Here is a 20,648-nt window from a genome sequence, read left to right as displayed (position 1 = left end):
CCTCCCATCTGCACTCGCAAAACGCGAGTCGCGCCCCTTAGCACATCCGCCGGCGGTGCCCCTCCTCCGCCTACAACCCACACCAACGGCGCCCCTCCTTCGCCTACGACCCACGCCGGCGACGCCCCTTCTCCGCCTCCCCTCGAGCCGGCCTCGCCAGTCCTCCGCCTCCTCTCGAGCCGGCGGCGCCTCTCCTCCGCCTCCTCTGCACGCTGGCCACCTTCCCCTTCCCGATCTGCACGCCGGCAACCTGAGCCAGGCAGGTGAGATACCAAGATGCTGTGGTGCCGATTGCACGTTAGACAACAATGTTGTTTAGAACTTTTTATGTCATATTCTACTCTCAGCGGATGCTGGTGCCAAATCAAAATTCTCTTCCAGCATGGTGAATACTTCGGTAAGTGAAGACACCTTGAAGTCAGGTTTAACTTCCTTTGGCAAAGAATCATGCGGGCCATATCGCCCTGTTTCATCAAGTAAGCAAGTAAAAGCTCCTGCCCTCTTTCCATAAACAACCTGCAAAGTCTTCAAAAGGTGAGTACTTAGGTGAAAGCGCAATGCTCAGTTCTAGTTCTGTAGCAGTCTAGCTTTTGTAAATGGCACACTAATTTCAGCTTATAGCTTAACAAGAAAGCAAAAGAGGACCTCAGGAACTAGTAACATTGTTTGCATCGATTGAAGATGAAACAATTATAAAGTGAAGATGAAACAATTATAAAGCGCTTTCAAGGCTTAAGAAACCGTAAGATAAATTTGCCAATCGAGGGCTCAAGGTGCGCGTCGTTTACTTATATTAGTCTATTTCAATACATAATGTTATCTTGTTTTATAAAGAGTTGGGATTTTTAAAATTTTTACGTAGAATTGAGAATGTCGGTACAAGTGGTGTTAAATCATGAAGACATGTATAGTTTTTTTTTGTCATGGAAGACTCTTAATTTGGTACTTTTCTATCTTCAATAGTCTACGTATAGTTTGAGTCTATTGGTTGAACACTTGGAATCAATATAATTATATAATTATATAATTATTTGTGTTCTTTGTAAAATATGTTATATCTAATAGTGTATGGCTAACCTTATATTAGTTAGCCTGAAGCGGATCTAGAAACGGACCCCTGTTGTCATATGGACGGGATGGCAAGATGCGTGCATGCCATGATCTATCTGCATGATGGGATATTGAGCATGTTTAATAAGAATCATAACACGTATAATTCTTTCTCAATACGAATGCAATTCACGCTCCAAAATATGGAGGATCCACGGAAACAAAAGGGTTGAAACCTTCAACCAGAAAAAAAACAAACAAAAAACAAAAACAGGTGGAGCTACTGAATGAATACTCCAGAATCTTTTCAGCTTTGGATTATTAGGAACGGAGTAATTAAACTAGTGATTACACACATCCATCGTATGGTTTTGCCTCTCTCAGTACGCAGCTAATCCATCATCTAGTGCTTGGTGGGGCCGGCTGTCCACATCACCCCGCCCAACCCTGCCGTCCTCCTCCCATCGAAACCTCTGGTGCCTCGGCCACCGCAGCAGCCTGGGCGTGGTGGCCCCTTCTCCGCCGCGGCTCACTGGGCGGCGTCATCCCGGCTCTCCCGCGCGGCGGTGGCGGCGCGCGTCTCCTGCGGTGCTCGTGCTCCTCCCGCGCCCAGCCAGAGTACGCCCCTTCTCCTCCCTGCCTCCCTCTCCCCCTCGCATGATTTGGTGGCTCGATCGGTGCGAGCTCTGCTGTCTAGTGTTTAGAATGCTTGATTCGCCAGTATGTATCATACGATTCTCCAACAATTTCGTGCCCAGTGTTTGGATCTCTGGTTGTAGAATCCGGCCTGAGGGAAGAAACCACTTTACTCCGGATTGGATTGCACAGGAATTTCCGATCGGATTTTCTGCTGTCTGGTATCTCTGCTGATCCGAATCTCTCGGCCATCATTTAGTAGCGGATTTCGTTGCTGCGTGGTGGATGGACTAATTCAGTCCATCAATCCACGGTTCTGGTTGTGTGCTCCTGCTAGGCATGTATTCTTCAGCGCGTTCAAGTTCATGTCCAAAAAGTGATTCGAGGGTTCCCTCGTGCCCTGCGGTATAGCTAATCAGATAGAATGTAAGCTTACAGTTTTCATCCGTTTTGTCAATGTCATAAGAAATGTCATATGTTGTGATGCAAGTGTAAAATGGCTGTACAACTATCAAAACATGATTGTGTTTTCCTTTATCTTCATGCAGTTGCTGGACACTGTTGTGCTGCAAGTGTAAAATCTGACACAACTAGTTCGCTAGTTACTGTTAAATACACTGATTTACTTTGAAAGATCAGCTGAGAGAGGATCCCTGGGATGTTGAGGGAATTAATCCAAAACATTGTCTTGGATTGAAGGTTATACACGGTTGTGGCTGAGTTACTGTAGGTTGTACTTAATTGATTTCCCCTTTTTGACTTCTTTCCAGTTTCCACTTAACTCCTTAGTTGGAGAATTTGTTTAGAATTTCTGCATCTCTACTTCAAAAATTAAATCCAAGGCTATGCTCCCTGTGTGTGTCTCACTTGACCACTGAAAGATTATCAGAGATAAAATATGAGATATTCTAGAAACTTTCTGTTTATAACTTGTTTTTTTTTACAGTTGCTTCCTGGTAATTCATCTTTCTTTTTTACCATCCCAGAATTTGTAGCTGAAAGTTTCTTCGAGAACAAGCAAGAGCTTTGCGTGTCTCGACATTAAAGAAGAAATTGTAGCTGAAGCAACAACAGCAAAGGGAACAATGGCACTATCACGTAGTATGAGAACATGTTTGCACAGTGGAAGACTTGCCCTTCTTGCCATATTGGTCTCTGGTGGAATTGTGTTGCAGATCCTGGTAAGCATCTAACTCTAATATCTCAGCATCAGTTCATTATCTTTTCCACTGTCATCTAAAACTCTATAATTTTTGCTCATTCAGGCTTGTGCTCTCTATAACAACTGGTGGCCAATGCTAACAGGTTAGGAAATTTTGTGTAGCACTGGTAAACTTCATTCATTTTCTGATAATTGTCTTTAGGGAAGCCATAAGTAATCTTTGACATTTTGTGCAGTTCTGATGTACCTTATCCTACCGATGCCCCTCATATTTTTCCTGGGTTCTGATACTTCCTCGATTATGTCTAACGGGGGTGATGGGTAAGTGATCTTCACTTACAGAATAAGAGTCCATGGTTGCTGATTTGTTATTACACTTGCCACCATGATTTTATAGCATTGCTTTGGCTCCCGAGGTACGCATTATCTTGTTGGCACTCATGAAAACCCATAGCATTCTATTTAGAGATTCTGAAATGAAGGTTAGGATCCATTGAGATAGGATTGCTTTCCTGAACAACTACTTTTCTAGTGCACAAATGAATTTAGGTTTGCCGCCTTGAAACAATTTGGTTGTTAAGTGAAGCCTGAGCGTTGGCTTGCACGCATGTTGCCACTTGCTTGCCAGTTATAGACATGTAGTGCCTGCCTGCTAAAGGCTGAATAGCTGATTGCATCCCCTAAATTCTCTTTGGATATGGCTCAGTTCTCGTCATAGATGGTGAAGTTAATTAGCCTACTTGTACTGCCACTGCAGCTGGGTGAACTTCACGAAATTCTTGACGGGCGCATCAATAGTGGGGAGCATCGCCATTCCGTCGATCCTAAAGCACGCTGGTGTCATTGGATGGGGAGCCCTGACGATGGAGCTGTCATCTTTCGTGGTCTTCGGCGTGGCGATCCTGTGGTTTATCCAGATGAGCAGTGAAGACGAGTACAGCAGTGTGTTCTAGTTTTAATGCTTACATCCTCTTGGCCGCGTGATACCTTTGCAAAATGGTTGTGAACTTGCTTGTACAGCAACAGTCGGAGCATTGCCTTGGTCGTTGGTCCCCATTAGTGATACTCTCTCTTAGCGAAAAATTGGATGCGTTTGTACATGTTTGGTCCGCCATTGTGGTCCTCTGGTGATGCTGTTCCTGACATACAGAAAATTTGTTTACGTGGTATTGATCCTCGACTGCCTGCCCCATCTCAATGGCTATATGGCAGTCCAAATAGATGCCAATCAGGTTGCCCTCTCGTTGCATTGCCTCCGGTGCTCGCGCGGTTACCCGAGTCCGCTCGCCTCGGTTCAGTTTTTTTCTTCTTTTTTTGGGGTTGTGTGTGGATTGTGTTGCGGCTTGCTTGTATGAACAGGCAGTTTCATGATTTCAGCAATCGCTGCGGCAACAAATTCACACTGGTTCTGCCATGGGCTTCTCGGAGGTCAAATACCAACCTGATTGTGCAAAGTTGGCACAACACCAACTCGGTTTTTTCTTAGAACGGATGCTGACTCGTTCACAAAGCTTTCCATATCCACATCAGAAAATGGCAGTGTGTTTCTCGTACTGCATTCGCAAGGATATTAGTCCTTCAGTTCGCAGGTGCACATCGACCCTTCTTGGTCATGCAGCCAGGGGGGAAAAAACTTCAACGGCTGTGCTCATATTGACATTCTTACAAAGGAAAAATGAAAAAAAAAGAACAAAAATTGCCAAAAGCAATGCAGCAGATTCTGTGGCGCGCTACATCATCCCAGTTCCAGTGTAAGCGTTACCGGCATGGAGCTGCATCCCAGCGCCATAAGGGTGGACGCCGGCGTGCATATACGGGTCGGCGAACGGATTGGAGGAGGCTTGCTGCTGCTGTGCCACCATCATCATCTGCCGCTGCTGCTCCTTCTGGAGCATGAAGGCATGCTGTTGCTGCGCCATCGCCGCCATCTGCACGTTGCGGGCTGTGGCAATGGAATTGGAGGCGTAGAACGGGTCGTGCATCGGCTGTTGCATCATTGGACCCGATGCTGGAGTGGTCTCCCAAGGGTTGTAATTCGCATTCTGCTGTGCCTGCTGCGCTTGTCTGTGTGCCTCATTGTATAGGCTGTCAAGTGTAAGCAGGTCCAGTCCACCGGCCTGTAGCGAGTACAGTCAGTATGATTGCAGAGGGACCGAGTAAGGTAATCAGATATGAATTATCTAAATTTATGTACCAATTTGCTTGAAGTAACAGCAATTCCATTCGAACTGGGTGCAGTGACTAGCGCCAGCTCCCAGCTGGTGGCGACGCTATCGGTACTGGTAGGAGCAGGTGCTTTAGGAGCATTATCTGCTGCGAAAAAGCGAGTCAGTGAAATTGACTTTTTTATATAACTTCGGATAGCGAACATAGAGCTGGATGAAGCATTTCATCCGCGGATATACAATTATAATCATGTACCTTGTTGAACAATTGCCAATGCTGAAGCATTCTTTTGATCTATTTCAGATGTGTTAGGGGTTGATTCATCCATTCCCTGCCAAGACAATGAGAAGTTTTAGGACACATGATTGGCTAATGACCGGTTTCCTGACTAGTGCAGTATCATCGAAAGTTACCAGCAAATCTGTTGGTTCAGCTGTGGGTGGAACTTCTTTAACTGGCTCAGGTTCAGGTTCTGGAGCTGGAGGCGGTGGCGTTGATGGTTCTTCAGCTTCTGATTTTATGTTGTACTCTATAGCTAGTACAGCCTAAAAAACAAAGAAATGGACATAAATACACCATCAAAATCTGCCTTGAAGTGACTTCAATAGAGTAGCCAGAAACATCTTGCTTATACATAGTAACAGAAAACTAAGATCCCAGGAAACTGAAACAAATAGTACAAGCTTTTAGTAGTTGCAAACCTGATTTCTCTGAACTGTTGAAGCAAGGGGAGCATTGCTCACATACTCCTCCATAGCTCCCAGGAACGATGCAGGTGGCTGTATGTTTTGGTGTTACCAATAGGTTATCAATAAGCTTCTCGCACAGAATATGACAATAAAGTACATACTGACGATCATTAGAGAATCAGCCAAACCTGTTCAATTTTTAGGAATCGCTCACCACGCCCAATATGTATACTTTTACACACTTCATAAAATTCCGAAAGTTGTTCTGCCTGTACAAAAGTAAATAAAAAAAAAATCAGCCACGAAGCATGTGATTTCTGATGACCAACTAATGGAAAAAAGTTAAATGGATCAAGCACCAGCAGAAAAGGAATCATGATTTACCTGGCTAATTGCTCTTTTATACATGTCAAGTGCCCTTATAGCGTCATCTCTTTGCATCTCAAAGAACTGCATTGTGCAGAACATGTAAATTAACTCAGCAAGACAGAAAACAGACATAAAAAATAATCTGACAAGCAGCAAGCCCGCAGTCCCCACCTTGTCAACAAGATTGAGTATTGCATCATTGATGGCCGTTTGGATCTTAACACTCTCTAGAGCAACCTGCCAGTAACACATAAGACAAGGTCAAGTAATGCTAAGATTACTAGTAAAAATGACCTGAAATCCTGAGTTCCTCACCATTGATAGTGCATGCTGAATTATGATGTTATAAGATGATGACCCTTGTGGCTAAAAAAAAAAGAAACGAAAAAGTCAGCAAGGCACCTTTTAAATGTCAATGGCAACTCTGGAACACAGAAACTGGTGTATTTCTACATAGGATAACAATGATTAATTACCTGGCAACCAAGTAATCGAAAAAGAAGCTGCTGTAATGCTGGTAACTGATCGAGCAATCCAACTGTATCAAGATCTCGAGTTCTCTGTGGATACAAGAGTTTCCATAAATAAAATGCTCAAGGAGACCTTGCAGTTCTATGCTATAGACCAAATATTTTGACTCAGTAATGCACTAGCTAAGCACTCAAGAATGCAACCTAAATTTGTATAGACGATCTAAAACCTTGATCTATTGATAGCTTAGTTCCAGTGCTCTAGAATGATAACTTAAGCATATATAATATAATCTAAACCACAACTAAATTTGGGGAGCAAATGCTCTAAACTAGAGCACATAGAATTAGATTGCCTACCAAAGGATCCTTTTCAACGTCATAGTTCAGTACACGGAATGATTCAATTCTCTCCTCCAAATATAAAGCATAATTGCGCACCCATGCAGAGTAATCCCAGGCTGCACAATAACAAATAGTCACAATAAGTTCTTACTAGTTTGAATACTAGTTCCAGCGTCAGGCAGAAGTTAGCAATTAGGTACCTTCTGCACTAGAATCATCCTTAAAGTAGGACATATGGAGCATATGGGAGCTAGTTCTTCCATAACTAATAAACTCATCACGGAAAGTAGGATCAACTTCCCGAAGAGCACGGTGTATGACAACTAATGTCTTCAGAGCAACCTGTCAGACAAAATGCAAATAAAAAGGTTTAGTACCATGTTGCTTACTTTTGTGCGTTACCTAAAAAATCTTATAATCAGAAAAGTATACAAATATTGCTCCCCAGGATGATGAAAAGTTCACCTTTTATTTCCTGAAATGAAGGTTAACAGTGCTGGATGTAAAAAAATTGGTCTTTCTTAAGAACTATTATTTAGAACAGAACAGATCCATAGTTAGAAGGAACAATGTCAATATCTAGGACATATCATGGCAGCAAAAAAGAAGGTCATCATGGTGAACTTGTTTGTACAACGTTAATACATGTTACTAAGGTCCTAATTCCTAAATAGGTATAGGCCCCCCAAAAAAATATCTGGAAGTAACATTGTATTGACCTAACGTCAATGTGTGTTACTCAAACAGGCATATATGTGAAATTCCAGGATTTTTTTTCTTTCCAGAAAACATGGAGAATTCACCTCCTAGCTTGTTGATACTTTGAGAAGATTATATAGGTGCAATTATATCTGGTGAATTTAAAGAGCAGTATTCCAAGACTAGTAAGTAATACATGAACATAAGGAAATTCACAGTAGACATACCGCCCAGTTGCGTGTCTTCGAAAGACGTCTACCAAGGGCACGGATGCAGTAGGCTACATCTGCACGAGGCCTTCCGGGAGAAAGATGGTAAAAAATATCTGCAAACCAGAAACGTGTGAGCAAGAAACATGGTAGAAATTCATAGGTCAGAAGCATATGAATGATCACCTCTTATGTACTTCTCCTTTGCTGGACTCTCAACATGGTTTGTAGCCTTCACAATAGCAATGTCCAGCTCCTGTTACAAAGGAGAGAATAGCGAGACAAGAGCATCATGTTAACACTTAACACCACCGCTGCAACGATGAGAGGACCCGAATATGAACCCTAAAAAATAATTCGATCATCATCACCTTATAATCGCTGTTTACTTTTGCTATGCTAACTGTTGTGCTGTCCTTGAGAGCCCCAACGTACTTCCTGATACCTGTGCCACCCGCAGCCATTCTCCCTGACACAATCGATGTCTCCTAGTGGGGCTGACTGACCTGCAAAGAAGAGGCAAAGAGTGATGCATATGAGTTTATTCTGAACGGGAAAATGGCGATGATGTTCAATGCAAAATTGCAAACAATCTGTAACTGAAAAGGCTATGCTGAATAGAAACACATAATACGGATCCTAAATCCTTGCCTATCCTAAAACTGTGTTACTGTAGAAGAAGAATTCCGATCAATCTAATACTGATTGCTAGTTAATAGTTATAGAGAATTAGAGATGGATGGACAACTGAAGGAAAGCACCAAGATGGGCTGATAAAACCGAAGCAGGCTCACCAAAACAAGAGCTTTCAAAGACGACAATCTAGGCAAAGGAGCATAGGAACACCCGAAATTTGAAACCGAGAAGATCACGACGAGGCAGCGTTCGAAATTTGAAACCCGGAAAACCAGTAGACTCCCGAGGAGGAGAAATGGGGGCGAGATGTAAGCGCTAAATAGGAGGAAACAAATCCCCACCCCAAAATTCGCGGACCCGAGCAACAGCGTAACAGAGAAACGCACCTCCTCCAACAACATCCTAAAAAACGGCAGAGGCAGCGAGAAGGGGGCAAAAAAAACAGTTCGAACTGAGGTGCGGCGGCAGATCACCAGCAGACGAAACAAACGCGAGGTTGTAGTGAGGCTGAGGTGTCGAACTGAGGTGCGCGATCGTTGGAGTTGGTACGAACTCTATACCTTCCTGCTTCATCAGTTAATGAGGAATATTACTGGTTTCTTGAATGACAAAAATTTCACCAAAAAATAGAAATGGAAGGCGAAAAGCATAAGTCACTGCGATTTCAAATAAACGGGATCAATTGAGGGGCCATACACCAGGAATCAACCATTCGCCAACCCCAAAGCTCCAGCGCAAGTTGGTCAGCGGGGACAAACGCCAAATTGGGTTCTAAAACGAAGCAGATTATTCCCTTCCCACCCACCATCAAAGGGAACCAGATTATTGTTACGGAACGGAACGGCCTGCTGAAAGGGGGAATCGAATCTCGCAGCAGGCTTGCTCTTAACCCCTGCAGAAATCGGCGGAAGAACACCCATTGCCACAACGCAGAAGGATCAGACCTACCTGTACCTGACGGAAGAAGAAAAAAGGCCTGGACTTGATCGGCGGCGGCCGGCGGGGAGGAGGTCGCTGGCCCGGGGTCCGAGACTGCTGGCAGGGGAATCCGGAAGCAGCCGCAGGCAAGCAGGAACCGGCTGGCCTCTTCTTCTTGCCTGCTTGACTGCTTTTGCTGTGGACGAGGGATGCAAGGACGCAGGAAGAGAGCGAGCCGTGTCTGAAAGAGAGCTGGCGATCGAGGAGGGCTGGAGGGGAGAGACGGAGGGGACGACGGAGTCGCTGTTCGTTGCCGCGTGGTGAGTGACATTAGCACACGTGTTCCAGCACGTCGGCCGCTTACCAGCCAGCCCTCTGACCAACGAACTTCCTTTCACTTCTTTTATTAGACTTCGCATTGCTTCTCTCAGATGCTGTTGCTGTCTCCGTCGCCTTTTCCTTTGCTTCCTCTCTGTCCTATCATTTGATCTGAAAAGTTGTTCTTGAGTTCAGGTCCAGTGAATAGGCTTGGCCAGTTATTGCAGCCTTAAGCATACTTCAGGTGGCTAATTTGGTCGGTTAGCTTATAGCTTTATGTGTGATGTGATCTGATAAAGGTGAATCCCTGCTAACCTAGTAACCTGTAGCTCACGCTCTTTTGCTTGTTGCTGATGCAAGCTGCGAACGTGCTTCCTCTCTTTTCCTCGAGCGAGTGGCCATTCCACGGCGTTTACAAGTTGACATTGTCTATTGAATTACCATATGCTAGTAGATATTTAAAGTGGTCGCGTTCAATTCAACGTAGTCGCGTGATCAAGCATCCGGCTGCCACCGCGCGGTCTCGTCCAACTTGCCAAAGTTTGGTGGCGTCAAACTCGTGGCAGGAAGTTCTGTGCAGAAATTTATTACGAGATGCGCTACCGGCTGAGGGGTCGGGCTAAACTCGTTTAGTTCGGGTCATATTGGATGCTATTTAGAAGTATTAAGCATAGGTTAATGATACAAATAATTGCATAAACGAGGGCTAATTCGCGAGACGAATCCATTAATCCTAATTAGTCCATGGTTAGCACATGTGGTGCTACAGTGAACATGTGCTAATCATGAATTAATTAAGCTTAATAGATTCGTCTCGCGAATTATCCCTCATGCAATTATTTTTATCATTAGTCTATGTTTAATACTCCTAATTAGCATTAAAATATATCCGATGGGATCAGGGCTAAACTTTAGCCCAAGGATTCAAACCCCCCTTAACTCGCAACGGCCCCAATTGATGATGCCTGAGGTCAGTGTTAGTGCACAGTTTCATTGCACCATTGCCAACACTGAAAACTAGGTAAATGTGCCTGCTGAGTGTCACGAGGATGAAACTAATCTCACGCATGATGAAACTCCTCATTCTCTCTCCTCATAACTACCTTGCCAAGTCAGCAAAATTATTATTGATGTAGCATGAAATTTAATGCTCATGAAACTCCCACGAAGACTGACCTAAAAGATTAGGCAACCAAAAGAAGTCAAGGAACACATATGGTTTCCAGAATAGAAATAAAACTAATATCATGATTCATGTGCAACAAAATGTACGAGAGACTATACACGTACTTGGACGCACTGGCGGAGCTATGGTTTGGCCAAGGTGGGTCACGGCCCCCTTCTGCAAGGATGTCGTGAGCAATTGGAGGTTGATCAATTGGTCGCATAAGATTTTTGTGCATCTTATTTTCATGTAGTTTGGTTTTGCTAGCGTGTCCTGATGATATTATATTTTCCAATGCAAGTATAAACTAGGGCACTTAAAACTAATAAATTTGAATAAGTAGGTTTTAAAATTTGAATAAGTAGCACACACATTTACCTTGGGCAAATTGACAATCGGGAAGGAACAACCGAGAACAACTGACCTGAGCATTTTGTTATACAACATAACAACGCTCCAGTACGTGTTTAGTCTGGTGGGGCGTTGTTACGAAGACCTAGGCTCTGATTTGAGCATTTTGCGAAGTTGGGTACCGGGATAACCCTGTTAGCTGTCGCACTGACCATTTTTTCTAGAACCAAGACCAGCTTTCAAGTTTCAACTGGCGCGGCCGGCAAAGGTTAATTTTGGCATGTACCATTATTTTTCAATCACACAGTAGAGACACAGACGCTCACATATACACATGCACACTCGCCCCTACGAATATATATACGCACGTAACCCTACCCCTATGAGCACATCCGAAAAACTGAGCTGGTAAATCCTCGAGATTGACGAAATCACCATTAGTGGTATTGCCGAGTACGTCGCCTACCACTAAAAGAATAGTGCCGGTTAAATCCTGAAATAAATTTAGAAAAATATGAGCATCGGTGTCGAGTTAGGAACTCGAATTTTGATGGGCAAATTCCAAAAAAAAACTACTGCTGAGCTACGCTTAGTTCTTGGCGTGTACCACTAACTTTTGATGAGTCCGTTCTTTGACCTTTACATCATTGTCATTGCACAGAAAAACCCATGATATGGGAAAGGAGGAGAGGGTTGTATACGAAATCGGAACGGTTTCAATGCTCCCTCCGTGCAGACGACTTTCAACTTTGATTAAAAAAAAAGACGGCCAAAAGTAAACAAAAAGAGAGATAGGCAATCTCGTTTGGGCCGCCAATCTGCAACGAAGAAAACAGACGACTATGGAGGCCCATACATGGGTCTACCAGATTTAGCCCACCGCCAGTTCAAAGGAGGCAACGCGCTTTTCCGACCCGTCTCTCTTCTCCTCCAATCCCCCGAGCCCGACGCCGCGGCATTGCGAAGCGGCGGAGCAACCGCCGCCCCGCCTCGAACCCTACCGCCTCTCAAGGCGGCCACCTCCTCGAATCCACTCCGCCGCGGGGCGCAGGAGCCGGACGGTCCTCTACGCTCCCGCCGTCCCGCGGCGGCGCGCGCGGGGGTGGACGCCGCGGGCCTTCGCGGAGATCCAACAACCATGGCGTCCGTCAGGTTAGGAAACGGTCGCCTCATCCGCTTCCCCCACTCCATTCCTGGACTCCCATGGTTTGGCTAGGGTTAGGGCATGAACGCGCAACTCCCGCTTCCTGTGCACGCATTACCTTTGGTCTTCGCGCTGCTTCGATTCCCTTCTGGAGTCTGGACAAAGTTTTAAGGCGAATGTGGTAGGTACCTGTTTAAACATAATTATAGTATGCTTGATGCTGATAATGCAATGACAACCTAAATTTCATTGTTTAGATGTTTAGTCAGAGCAGGATGTTGTGGTAAATTCTATTTTGCTGGCCTAGTATATTTGTTTTACTGATGTAGCATCTGAGTAAACTCAATGTTCATTTCAGCTGTGAACATAAATATTAAAGCACAATACAAGCCATTTCTTTGATACAACAATAGGTACTTTAAAAGTTTAAGCAATCTACCCTCACGGCCTAGCTAGTTTCATGCATAGCATGCCCCAGAGTCCCCCCTGAAGTTTTTACCAGGCAACACCTTAATAGAAGCCCTAAACAGGTTATCAAATTTACCAAACCTGCGTTCTTTTTTGTTCATGACAATGTTATTGGTATGCTAAAGTATTTCCACGGTTTATGATGGCTGAGAAATATGTTTATGTTGTTACTTTCCTGTAATAGGGGAATCACTGAACCAGTTCTTGGAGATGAAACCCTTCTGGTGCTGGATGTGAATAGCTATCTGATTGGAATTTGGAATTTTAAGAAATACCTGCATCTAGGTATGATCCCTTCCAAAAATGGACCACTGATAGGAGTTGTTTTTACACTGTTGCAAACAATCTCCTTTCCCCTTTTTCCTGCTCACCTTTTCCCATGAACATAGGTACTTCATTAGCCGATTAGCCCTGTTGGCCTTCTTTAATGAAATGATACACATCTCTCTTGTGTATTCAAGAAAAAAAAGGCCTTTGACCCAAGTGCCCAACAATACTTAATCAATGATACAGTAATACCTCTGGTCATTAATATACGATGCTTCAGACCAGCAAAGCATGTTGTTTTACTGCTGCTTCATGTCCAAACTGGAGATAGTATTTTCTTTATATAATGAGAACAAAGATGTGATTTGTCTTGGTAACTAGCACAGCAATTCAAGTCTGAAATTCTTCTCATTTTCTTATAAATTTTAATCGCTATCGGCATATTCATGCTTCTTGGAAATACCTTGTTGTATCCCTCTTTTCATTACTTCTGTAGTATTTAAGTTGTATCTATTCTTAGTAATGACGTTATGGATGCTGATAGTCAGACAATCTACTTCAAATAGAAATCCATTAGGACATCGATGTCTCTCCAATATGAGAATTTTGACTAGCATTATTGATAAATATGTATATATCTTAAATACAAAGAGTTTATATTATGAACATATGTTTCATAATGAATATACCAACGCCAATCCTTTGTTGACAATCAATTTAAAAGTTTAATTATTAATGGCCAAAGCTAAAAAAATATTTGATTTAGGACAAACCTAGATGAACATATATTTAACATATGTTTCAGAGGAAGTATGTAACATGGGATATGAACTATGTTGGTATTCCATCCTTCTATTCGAAACATGCATTGTCTATTTGTACAATTTATGAGTTGAAGGTTGTTTGCTTAGGTTCAGGCATTCAGCTTACTTGCAAAATATAATTTGTGGTCTTGTGGATTTGTGCTAGCTTGCGTTGGTTCAGCAGTTATAACAGTCTTTTTTCTCTGTATATAACAAGTTATCACTATGTCATTCCTGAACCGACCTATGGTTTTCCAAGACGTAGCCTTTTAAATTCCTTTAAGCTTATTAGTTTATTTTTTTTGCTTGCAGTATGTATGGTGCATGCAAAAGTGAAAGCTGGATCCCTCTATATATTTCTGATCAGCATTCCCGAAACCTGCAATATTTCTGTTCCAGAATGTCTCACTATCATAAAAGCATGCCACTGGATGTGCAAATTATTATGGGATACTAGCCAAGTGTCGTCATATACTGTTTCTGTTTTTAATTTGTTTACGAGTCTGTTTTTATCTCCGTATTGCAGGACCGGGAAAAAAGAGGGATCAAGGCCATGCGGAAAGGCTGGCCTGTGGGTTGGGCATGAGCATGACTGCATGAGCCGTTCTCTGATGCTAAAATGCGCTCACTTGACTGTAGCTGTACCGTAGCAATTTTATACGTTGTGCTTTATTTCTTGTATAGGTAGGTTAATGGTATTGTACTAATGGGGACATTTCACCGGACACTGTTAAAAGTTTGAGCGGTGCTCCGATGCTAAAATGCGTGCCTTTTACTTTAGCCACACCCAACCTGTAGCTGTACGGTAGCGATCTTATATGTTGTGCTTTATTTTATGTATAGTAGGTTAGTTGTATCGTATGAGTGGGGACATATCACCGGACATAATTTTGAATACAGCCCCTTCATGCCATTCTCGATGTTGCCTGGTTCTCTTGTTAGTCCTAATGCCTGGTTCTTCTCTTACTTGTTACAGCTCTCAATGCTTGGTTCTTCTCTTTCTTGCTAGTCTGGTAGTCTAGATGCCTGGTTCGCATTCGGTCTCGAACAAGGCAATGCATCTAGGCACATTATTTGTTCCGAACATAACACCAGCTCGCATGTGCCCTATGGTCCATCGAACTGTGTCGCTATTATTTTGGCCAGCGGTCGTGCCCTTATGGGCCAAAATGTAGACCGAACATGGACCTAAATGCTAAGATGGGCCTAACATGGCCCACTTGAGCCCAATAACACCTGGTATTCGTCGTGATGGGCTGCTATGGGCTACTAAGCGTGAGGGTGTTGGTCCAAGATGGGCCAAGGTTGGGCCCTAATAGCACAATAACGCCGTCTTTTTTGTTTTTTTAACCCTTTTGCGAAAGATTCTCACAAATACACCCCTGACGGAACCAATTCCAAAAATGGACCCTTAGCGCCAACCATCCTGGCGCCAAGGTCCATGCACAGCTGTTGACGCGGATGCCGACGTGGTGGGGGCTTGGCGCCATTTATGATGGCGCCAAGCCTTGGCGCCATGGATCTTGGTGCCGTAGATCTTGGCACCGAGCAATTTACCCCGTGCCTCCTCGTGTTTCGAACTAAACAAGTATAATTATTCCGAGAAATATGTAACAAACCACACTATGGTTCAACTAGTTAGGATGTGGGTTTCCTGTCCCAAAGACCTGAGTTCAAACCGCAAAAAAAATAAAATGTAGTAATAAAGATTCAATATGGGGCTTGAGTTAGGATGTGGGTTTCCTGTCCCAAAGACCTGAGTTCAAACCGCAAAAAAAATAAAATGTAGTAATAAAGATTCAATATGGGGGTTTGAACTCAAGTCTCTGGGATAAGAAACCCATGTTCTAACCAGTTGAACCATAGTAAGGTTTGTTGCATACTTTTCGGAACAATTATACTTGTTTAAAATAAAATGTAGTAATAAAGATTCAATATGGGGCTTGAGTTAGGATGTGGGTTTCCTGTCCCAAAGACCTGAGTTCAAACCGCAAAAATTAGGATGTGGGTTTCCTGTCCCAAAGACCTGAGTTCAAACCGCAAAAAAAATAAAATGTAGTAATAAAGATTCAATATGGGGGTTTGAACTCAAGTCTCTGGGATAAGAAACCCATGTTCTAACCAGTTGAACCATAGTAAGGTTTGTTGCATACTTCTCGGAACAATTATACTTGTTTAGTTCGAAACGTGAGGAGGCACGGGGTAAATTGCTCGGCGCCAAGCTTGGCGCCAAGATCTATGGTGCCAAGGCTTGGCGCCAAGATCTATGGTGCCAAGGCTTGGCGCCATCATGGATGGCGCCAAGCCTCCGCCACGTCGGCATCCACGTCAGGAGCTGCGCATGGACCTTGGCGCCAGGATGGCTGGCGCCGAGACGTGTAAGCTTGGCGCCAGCGTGGATGGCGCCAAGCTAAGGGTCCATTTTTGGAATTGGTTCCGTCAGGGGTGTATTTGTGAGAATCTTTCGTAAAAGGGGCTTAAAAAACAAAAAAGTCGCCACAATAACGCATGCTATTGTACTGATGGGCCGCAATGGGCCACTTATCGTGGCAGTATGGGCCAAACTTGGCCCAAGACTAATGGGCCAAACTTGGGCCCCGTAAGCCCAAAAGTATCTGCTAACGTACGGATGGGCCGTAATGGCCCACAAAGCATGCGTCTGGGCCTAACATGGGCCAAATTTAGCCAATCCTGATGGGGCGCTATGGGCCTTGTCCCCGTAAGCCCAACAGTACCAGCTATCGTCTTGATGGGCCGCGATGAATGACTAAGTTTGGCGTCATGGGAGCCCATTAATGCCGTAATCGTGTACCGATGCGCCATAAAGTGAGCCGTCAATTGTGTTCCTTATGGGATTTAACCGCTGTTTGATCCCTCCATGGGCCAGCTGAGGGCATTATTTGAGCCTAACGCGTTATTAAGGCCCTCCATACGCCTTGATGGGCCTCTGGTAAACATCTTGACATACTCGATCCCTACCGCTATGTGCTAACTATACTGCTACTGAATTCAGCTACGTGCATCCATGAAGATAGGCCTGCTGACGGGGACGTACCCGCCCCTCACCCACCCCTACCCGCAGCAGCTAAGGTTAACCACCCCACCCCACCCCACCCAAAAAATGAAGTAATCACCCCGCCCCACCCCGCCCCATAAAAATGAGTACACATAATCATGGCATGGCAGCCCGTCGCAGCTGCATGCCTGCATGCCATTAGCAGTGGGCACAACTGCAGCTGTACTGAGCGGTACTGCACAACTGCAGCTGATACTGCAACTGGTACTGAGCTGACACAATTTTCCAGAACTACAGCTAAAAAAACAAGTGTCTTGAGCTACAGTTAAAAAAATAAGTCTCTTGATCTACATAATAGACACTTCAGAAGCCACGCCCAATCAAAACCCACTGTCTTCTAGCTGCTCGCCCTGGTTTCTTTGACTTCTTCCCAATGGTTTCTAGCTACCATCTGTATATGCAGTGAAAGATACAATACAACAATCTTAACAATCATCTAATGGTAAGAACTGCACATTCCACTATGGAATTGAATGGTGCCAATTAATTAATCATAGTTTGAAATGATGTAGGAGAGCTGCGGGAATTAGGTTGTGAAGTACTTGAAGAAAAATTATTTTTAGCTATTCAACATATTGAATAGTGATTTCGTATCTGCCAAGAGTTTTATCAGTAGCTAGTACATTGACCAAAAGGTAGCACGCAGATCTAATTGTCAAGAGATACATGTATTTCATTAAAGGGCCAAAACACATTAAGATATTAAGACAACAATTGGTACCAAGTGGTGGTGCATGAGCATTTAACATGACATGTTTACAGCTTGTATAGTGTAACAAATTATGGCACTGAGTATTGGACTATGGAGAAAAATATGGATAAAAAAGTCGCAAGATGCATACAAACAATGCTACAGTAGGATTAAGATCTAAAGGAGGAGTTGGGTTGGAATTGCTCTAAGATGCTGTCATCACACAAATGGATAGAGTAACAAACAAGTAGCAGACTGCTAACTATATGAAAAGTTAGCACAGAGGACATTGTTTGGGTACCTTTAAGAGTCATTTGAGCTTCTTTGAACTCAAAGAGGCATCATTATGTCAGGTGGCTACAGATGCAAAAAGGCATACCGGAGACATCAATACATGTATATTCAGTAACATGTTGCAAAGATATAACTGTCTTAGTAACATACTAACATGTTCAAAAGAAAAAATCTGGATGCAGCTTAGCTCAGAAACCTCAATTAGTAAAAATTACCTTCATTGGTGGGACCAAAGCTTAAAGAGTTTCTGGCATCATTGAGCTTCGATTGTCACTAAGAATTCGACCACTCAAGATGAATGTTGATTCAGAAGAAACGGTGCTGAGTGGAATTGCTAAGAAATCGCGTGCCATCACTGACAGTACAGGGTACTTGTTGGAGTTTGTCTTCCACCAAGTTAGAATTTCAAAATTTTCATCTGTTCTCACTGGTGGTTTATCTAGATATGCATCAAGTTCTGATTTTTTAATCCAAGTCCCTCTCCTTTGATGCCTATATTCAACAAATTCTTGTTCTAGTCTTCTTTTTCCAAGAACTAGCACTGGAGAACGGTTCACCATGCTCCTGGACGCACCAGTTTGTGATACTACATTTGTATCATTTTGTCTAATAACCTCTTCATACTTCCTGAAATACTTGCGAAGCCACTCTTTAACCAGATTTTTGCTCAAGTCAATGTCAATAAAGTTCATGCACACCTTCTCATAAAAGAAGTCTAAGAAGTCAACTTTTATTCTTGGATCAAGTATGCTGCAAATAACAAGAAACATATTGTAATTTCTATTCCAATACTTATCAGATTTCCTCTCCATTGCTTTTGCCAAATCTGCGGTAACCTCATCCTTGTACCATTCTGGACTATTTAGAGTTTGATGGATACACCATTCTGGACTATTTAGAGTTTGATGGATACAAAGCACATTATCCAGGAACATATGGGAAGTAGCGTATCTATCAGCTGAGAACGTCCTGGTAGTTTCTTCAAAAACTCCAAGGAACTCACCAATGTACTCAACTTTGCTAAACTCATCTTCAGTTGGAAATGGTTGCTGATTTGCTTAGGCATATCGCTTCAAGATGATCTTGTACTTTACTGCCTCCATAATCATAGCATGGGTTGAGTTCCAACGGTTGGGAACATCAAGAACTAAACCAGCCTTTACAACAAGACATTCCCTTTGAGCTATCTCATTGAAATCCTGGATACGCGATGGTGATGAGTTAATGTGCCTAATCAGGTCTCTTATCAACTCTATCATAGCACTAACAATGTTCGTACCATCTTGGACAAGAATGTTGAGTATATGAGCACAACATCTAACAAGAATATGCTCACCACCAAATAACATGTCAGACTTTCCGCTTTCTTGCAAAAGATCACAAGCTGCCTTGTTATTTGCTGCATTGTCGACTGTGATCGTAAACATCTTCTATTTGATACCATAATCTGTCAAAACAGTTATAATAGCTTCCTCAATAGCTACACCCGTATGTGGATACTTCACATCCTTAAATGCAATTATCTTTTTCTTCAAAACAAAATCAGGACCAATATAGTGAGCTGTCACACAAATATATCCCAACTTTTGGTTTGATATCCAAAGATCAGATGTGAAGCATACGTGAGAGTTAAGACTCTGAAGTTCACTTTGTAATTCTATCTTTGCTCTCTCAAACTTAGCAACACATTCATTACGAATTATTTGTCGCCCTATGCATCTAAATACAGGTTACAATGACTCCATCCAAAGCTCAAAGCCTTCATCATCAAACTTATTGAATGCTACATCAGCTCTAACACACCAGGAGACACACCAGGAGCTATTCCAGAAAAAAAAAGAAAAGAAAAGACAAGCGAGTCAACGAAAATCAACAGCAGACTTAGCACTCTGTCGGCAGCTTTCTGCCTCAGAGTGCAACACAATTGATGATGCACTTTCACCAGAAAGAACGAAGCCATCCATTCATGGTCATGGATTCATGGTACCCACCTGTCGAGCCGACAATGACAGTTAGCGGAAACAGCTGGAGTGCAACACAACTGATAAAGAAACGGTGAAAGCTGGCAACCGATAAACTGTACGCAGCAAGGATGCGTAACCTGTTTTGGACATAAAAACATATTGCACTCTGAACTCATCAGAGTCCAATCCAGATAAGTAACAAAGATATCCATATCCGTCCATAGTAAGTCGTAGTATTGCCAAAATACTAAATAATCAATCCAAACTAAAAGCATATAGAAGTTACAGGTCGAGGAATTAACTGTAAATGGTTCAGAATTATTTTATAAAATTTTTTGAAAGGCATTGTGTTGCTTATGGTTTGGACTTTGAACTATATTTCAGCAGCAGGGCACAGAAAATGGAAGGATAAATTAAAAGGAAGAGAATCTTGAATAATTTTTAAAACATAACATGTCCAGTATATCAATTATCAAATGTTAAACACAATGTCATTCCTTAGTTTTGTGTACGAAGGTTCAGATAGTCAACATTCAAGCTATCAGTCAACACCCTCCCAGGGCCGCAATCAGCTAGAGTTAACTACTGGGCAAAGACAGACTGACAAAACACAAAAACCTTCAGATTATCTATACATGAACTGGTACCGCAAGTACCATTTATCTGGGAATACATTGCATATGCTATGAGGACTGTGGGGGATATGACCCCGGTACTATTTGGATGGGCCTGGCTGCCTCCCAAAAGGGGGCACCACG

At 43.1% G+C, this 20,648-nt stretch overlaps 2 protein-coding genes, 1 long non-coding RNA gene and 1 pseudogene across 7 annotated transcripts; 2 read left to right on the top strand and 2 right to left on the bottom strand.

Moving 5' to 3' along the window:
* The first annotated feature begins 1,507 nt into the window (after positions 1-1,507).
* Positions 1,508-4,090, top strand: LOC117841437 (vacuolar protein sorting-associated protein 55 homolog). 3 transcript variants are annotated; one of them, XM_034721801.2, is made up of 6 exons: positions 1,514-1,668; positions 2,235-2,416; positions 2,673-2,867; positions 2,952-2,991; positions 3,085-3,169; positions 3,606-4,090. In XM_034721801.2, exons 3-6 carry the CDS (start codon positions 2,772-2,774, stop codon positions 3,799-3,801), a joined length of 417 nt encoding a protein of 138 aa, XP_034577692.1. In that variant the 5' UTR covers positions 1,514-1,668; positions 2,235-2,416; positions 2,673-2,771; the 3' UTR covers positions 3,802-4,090. The 3 variants fall into 3 exon arrangements, with proteins under 3 accessions (XP_034577691.1, XP_034577692.1, XP_034577693.1); XM_034721802.2 differs by lacking the exon at positions 1,514-1,668 and adding an exon at positions 1,853-2,112; XM_034721800.2 differs by lacking the exon at positions 2,235-2,416 and having other exon boundaries at positions 1,508-1,668.
* A 260-nt stretch (positions 4,091-4,350) lies between these two features.
* On the bottom strand, positions 4,351-9,707 carry LOC117841436 (putative clathrin assembly protein At5g35200). Of its 3 annotated transcripts, none has more exons than XM_034721795.2 (16): positions 9,380-9,707; positions 8,167-8,301; positions 7,982-8,051; positions 7,814-7,911; positions 7,088-7,229; positions 6,903-7,003; positions 6,549-6,632; positions 6,388-6,438; positions 6,244-6,309; positions 6,088-6,153; positions 5,892-5,972; positions 5,716-5,793; positions 5,428-5,559; positions 5,270-5,345; positions 5,043-5,161; positions 4,351-4,965 (listed from the first exon to the last, which is right to left on the bottom strand). In XM_034721795.2, the coding sequence occupies exons 2-16, from the start codon at positions 8,257-8,259 to the stop codon at positions 4,579-4,581; spliced, it is 1,644 nt and encodes a 547-aa protein (XP_034577686.1). In that variant the 5' UTR covers positions 8,260-8,301; positions 9,380-9,707; the 3' UTR covers positions 4,351-4,578. The 3 variants fall into 3 exon arrangements, with proteins under 3 accessions (XP_034577686.1, XP_034577687.1, XP_034577690.1); XM_034721796.2 differs by having other exon boundaries at positions 9,386-9,707; XM_034721799.2 differs by having other exon boundaries at positions 5,043-5,158; positions 9,380-9,706.
* Positions 9,708-12,098: 2,391 nt separating this feature from the next.
* LOC117844363 (uncharacterized) lies at positions 12,099-14,778 on the top strand. Its single transcript, XR_004637880.2, has 3 exons — positions 12,099-12,335; positions 12,980-13,080; positions 14,392-14,778. It is a non-coding gene; the product is annotated as an uncharacterized lncRNA (long non-coding RNA).
* A 3,334-nt stretch (positions 14,779-18,112) lies between these two features.
* Positions 18,113-19,900, bottom strand: LOC140221700 (zinc finger BED domain-containing protein RICESLEEPER 2-like; annotated as a pseudogene).
* Positions 19,901-20,648: the final 748 nt, after the last annotated feature.

The sequence above is a fragment of the Setaria viridis genome, chromosome 1, assembly GCF_005286985.2.
Source record: "Setaria viridis chromosome 1, Setaria_viridis_v4.0, whole genome shotgun sequence".
Classification (NCBI taxonomy): domain Eukaryota; kingdom Viridiplantae; phylum Streptophyta; class Magnoliopsida; order Poales; family Poaceae; genus Setaria; species Setaria viridis.
Note: the sequence above shows the minus strand (reverse complement) of the source record. Positions and strands in the feature narration are given on the sequence as shown.

What these genes read in the sequence shown, in the direction of transcription:
- LOC117841437 (XM_034721800.2), top strand. Translation starts at nt 2,772, where the DNA reads ATGGCACTATCACGTAGTATGAGAACATGTTTGCACAGTGGAAGACTT. An exon ending in GAATTGTGTTGCAGATCCTG is followed by an intron (nt 2,868 to 2,951) that starts GTAAGCATCTAA and finishes TTGCTCATTCAG; the next exon opens with GCTTGTGCTCTCTATAACAA. An exon ending in ATGTCTAACGGGGGTGATGG is followed by an intron (nt 3,170 to 3,605) that starts GTAAGTGATCTT and finishes CTGCCACTGCAG; the next exon opens with CTGGGTGAACTTCACGAAAT.
- LOC117841436 (XM_034721795.2), bottom strand. Translation starts at nt 8,259, where the DNA reads ATGGCTGCGGGTGGCACAGGTATCAGGAAGTACGTTGGGGCTCTCAAG. An exon ending in TTCAGCATGCACTATCAATG is followed by an intron (nt 6,310 to 6,387) that starts GTGAGGAACTCA and finishes TGTTACTGGCAG; the next exon opens with GTTGCTCTAGAGAGTGTTAA. An exon ending in ATAAAAGAGCAATTAGCCAG is followed by an intron (nt 5,973 to 6,087) that starts GTAAATCATGAT and finishes ACTTTTGTACAG; the next exon opens with GCAGAACAACTTTCGGAATT.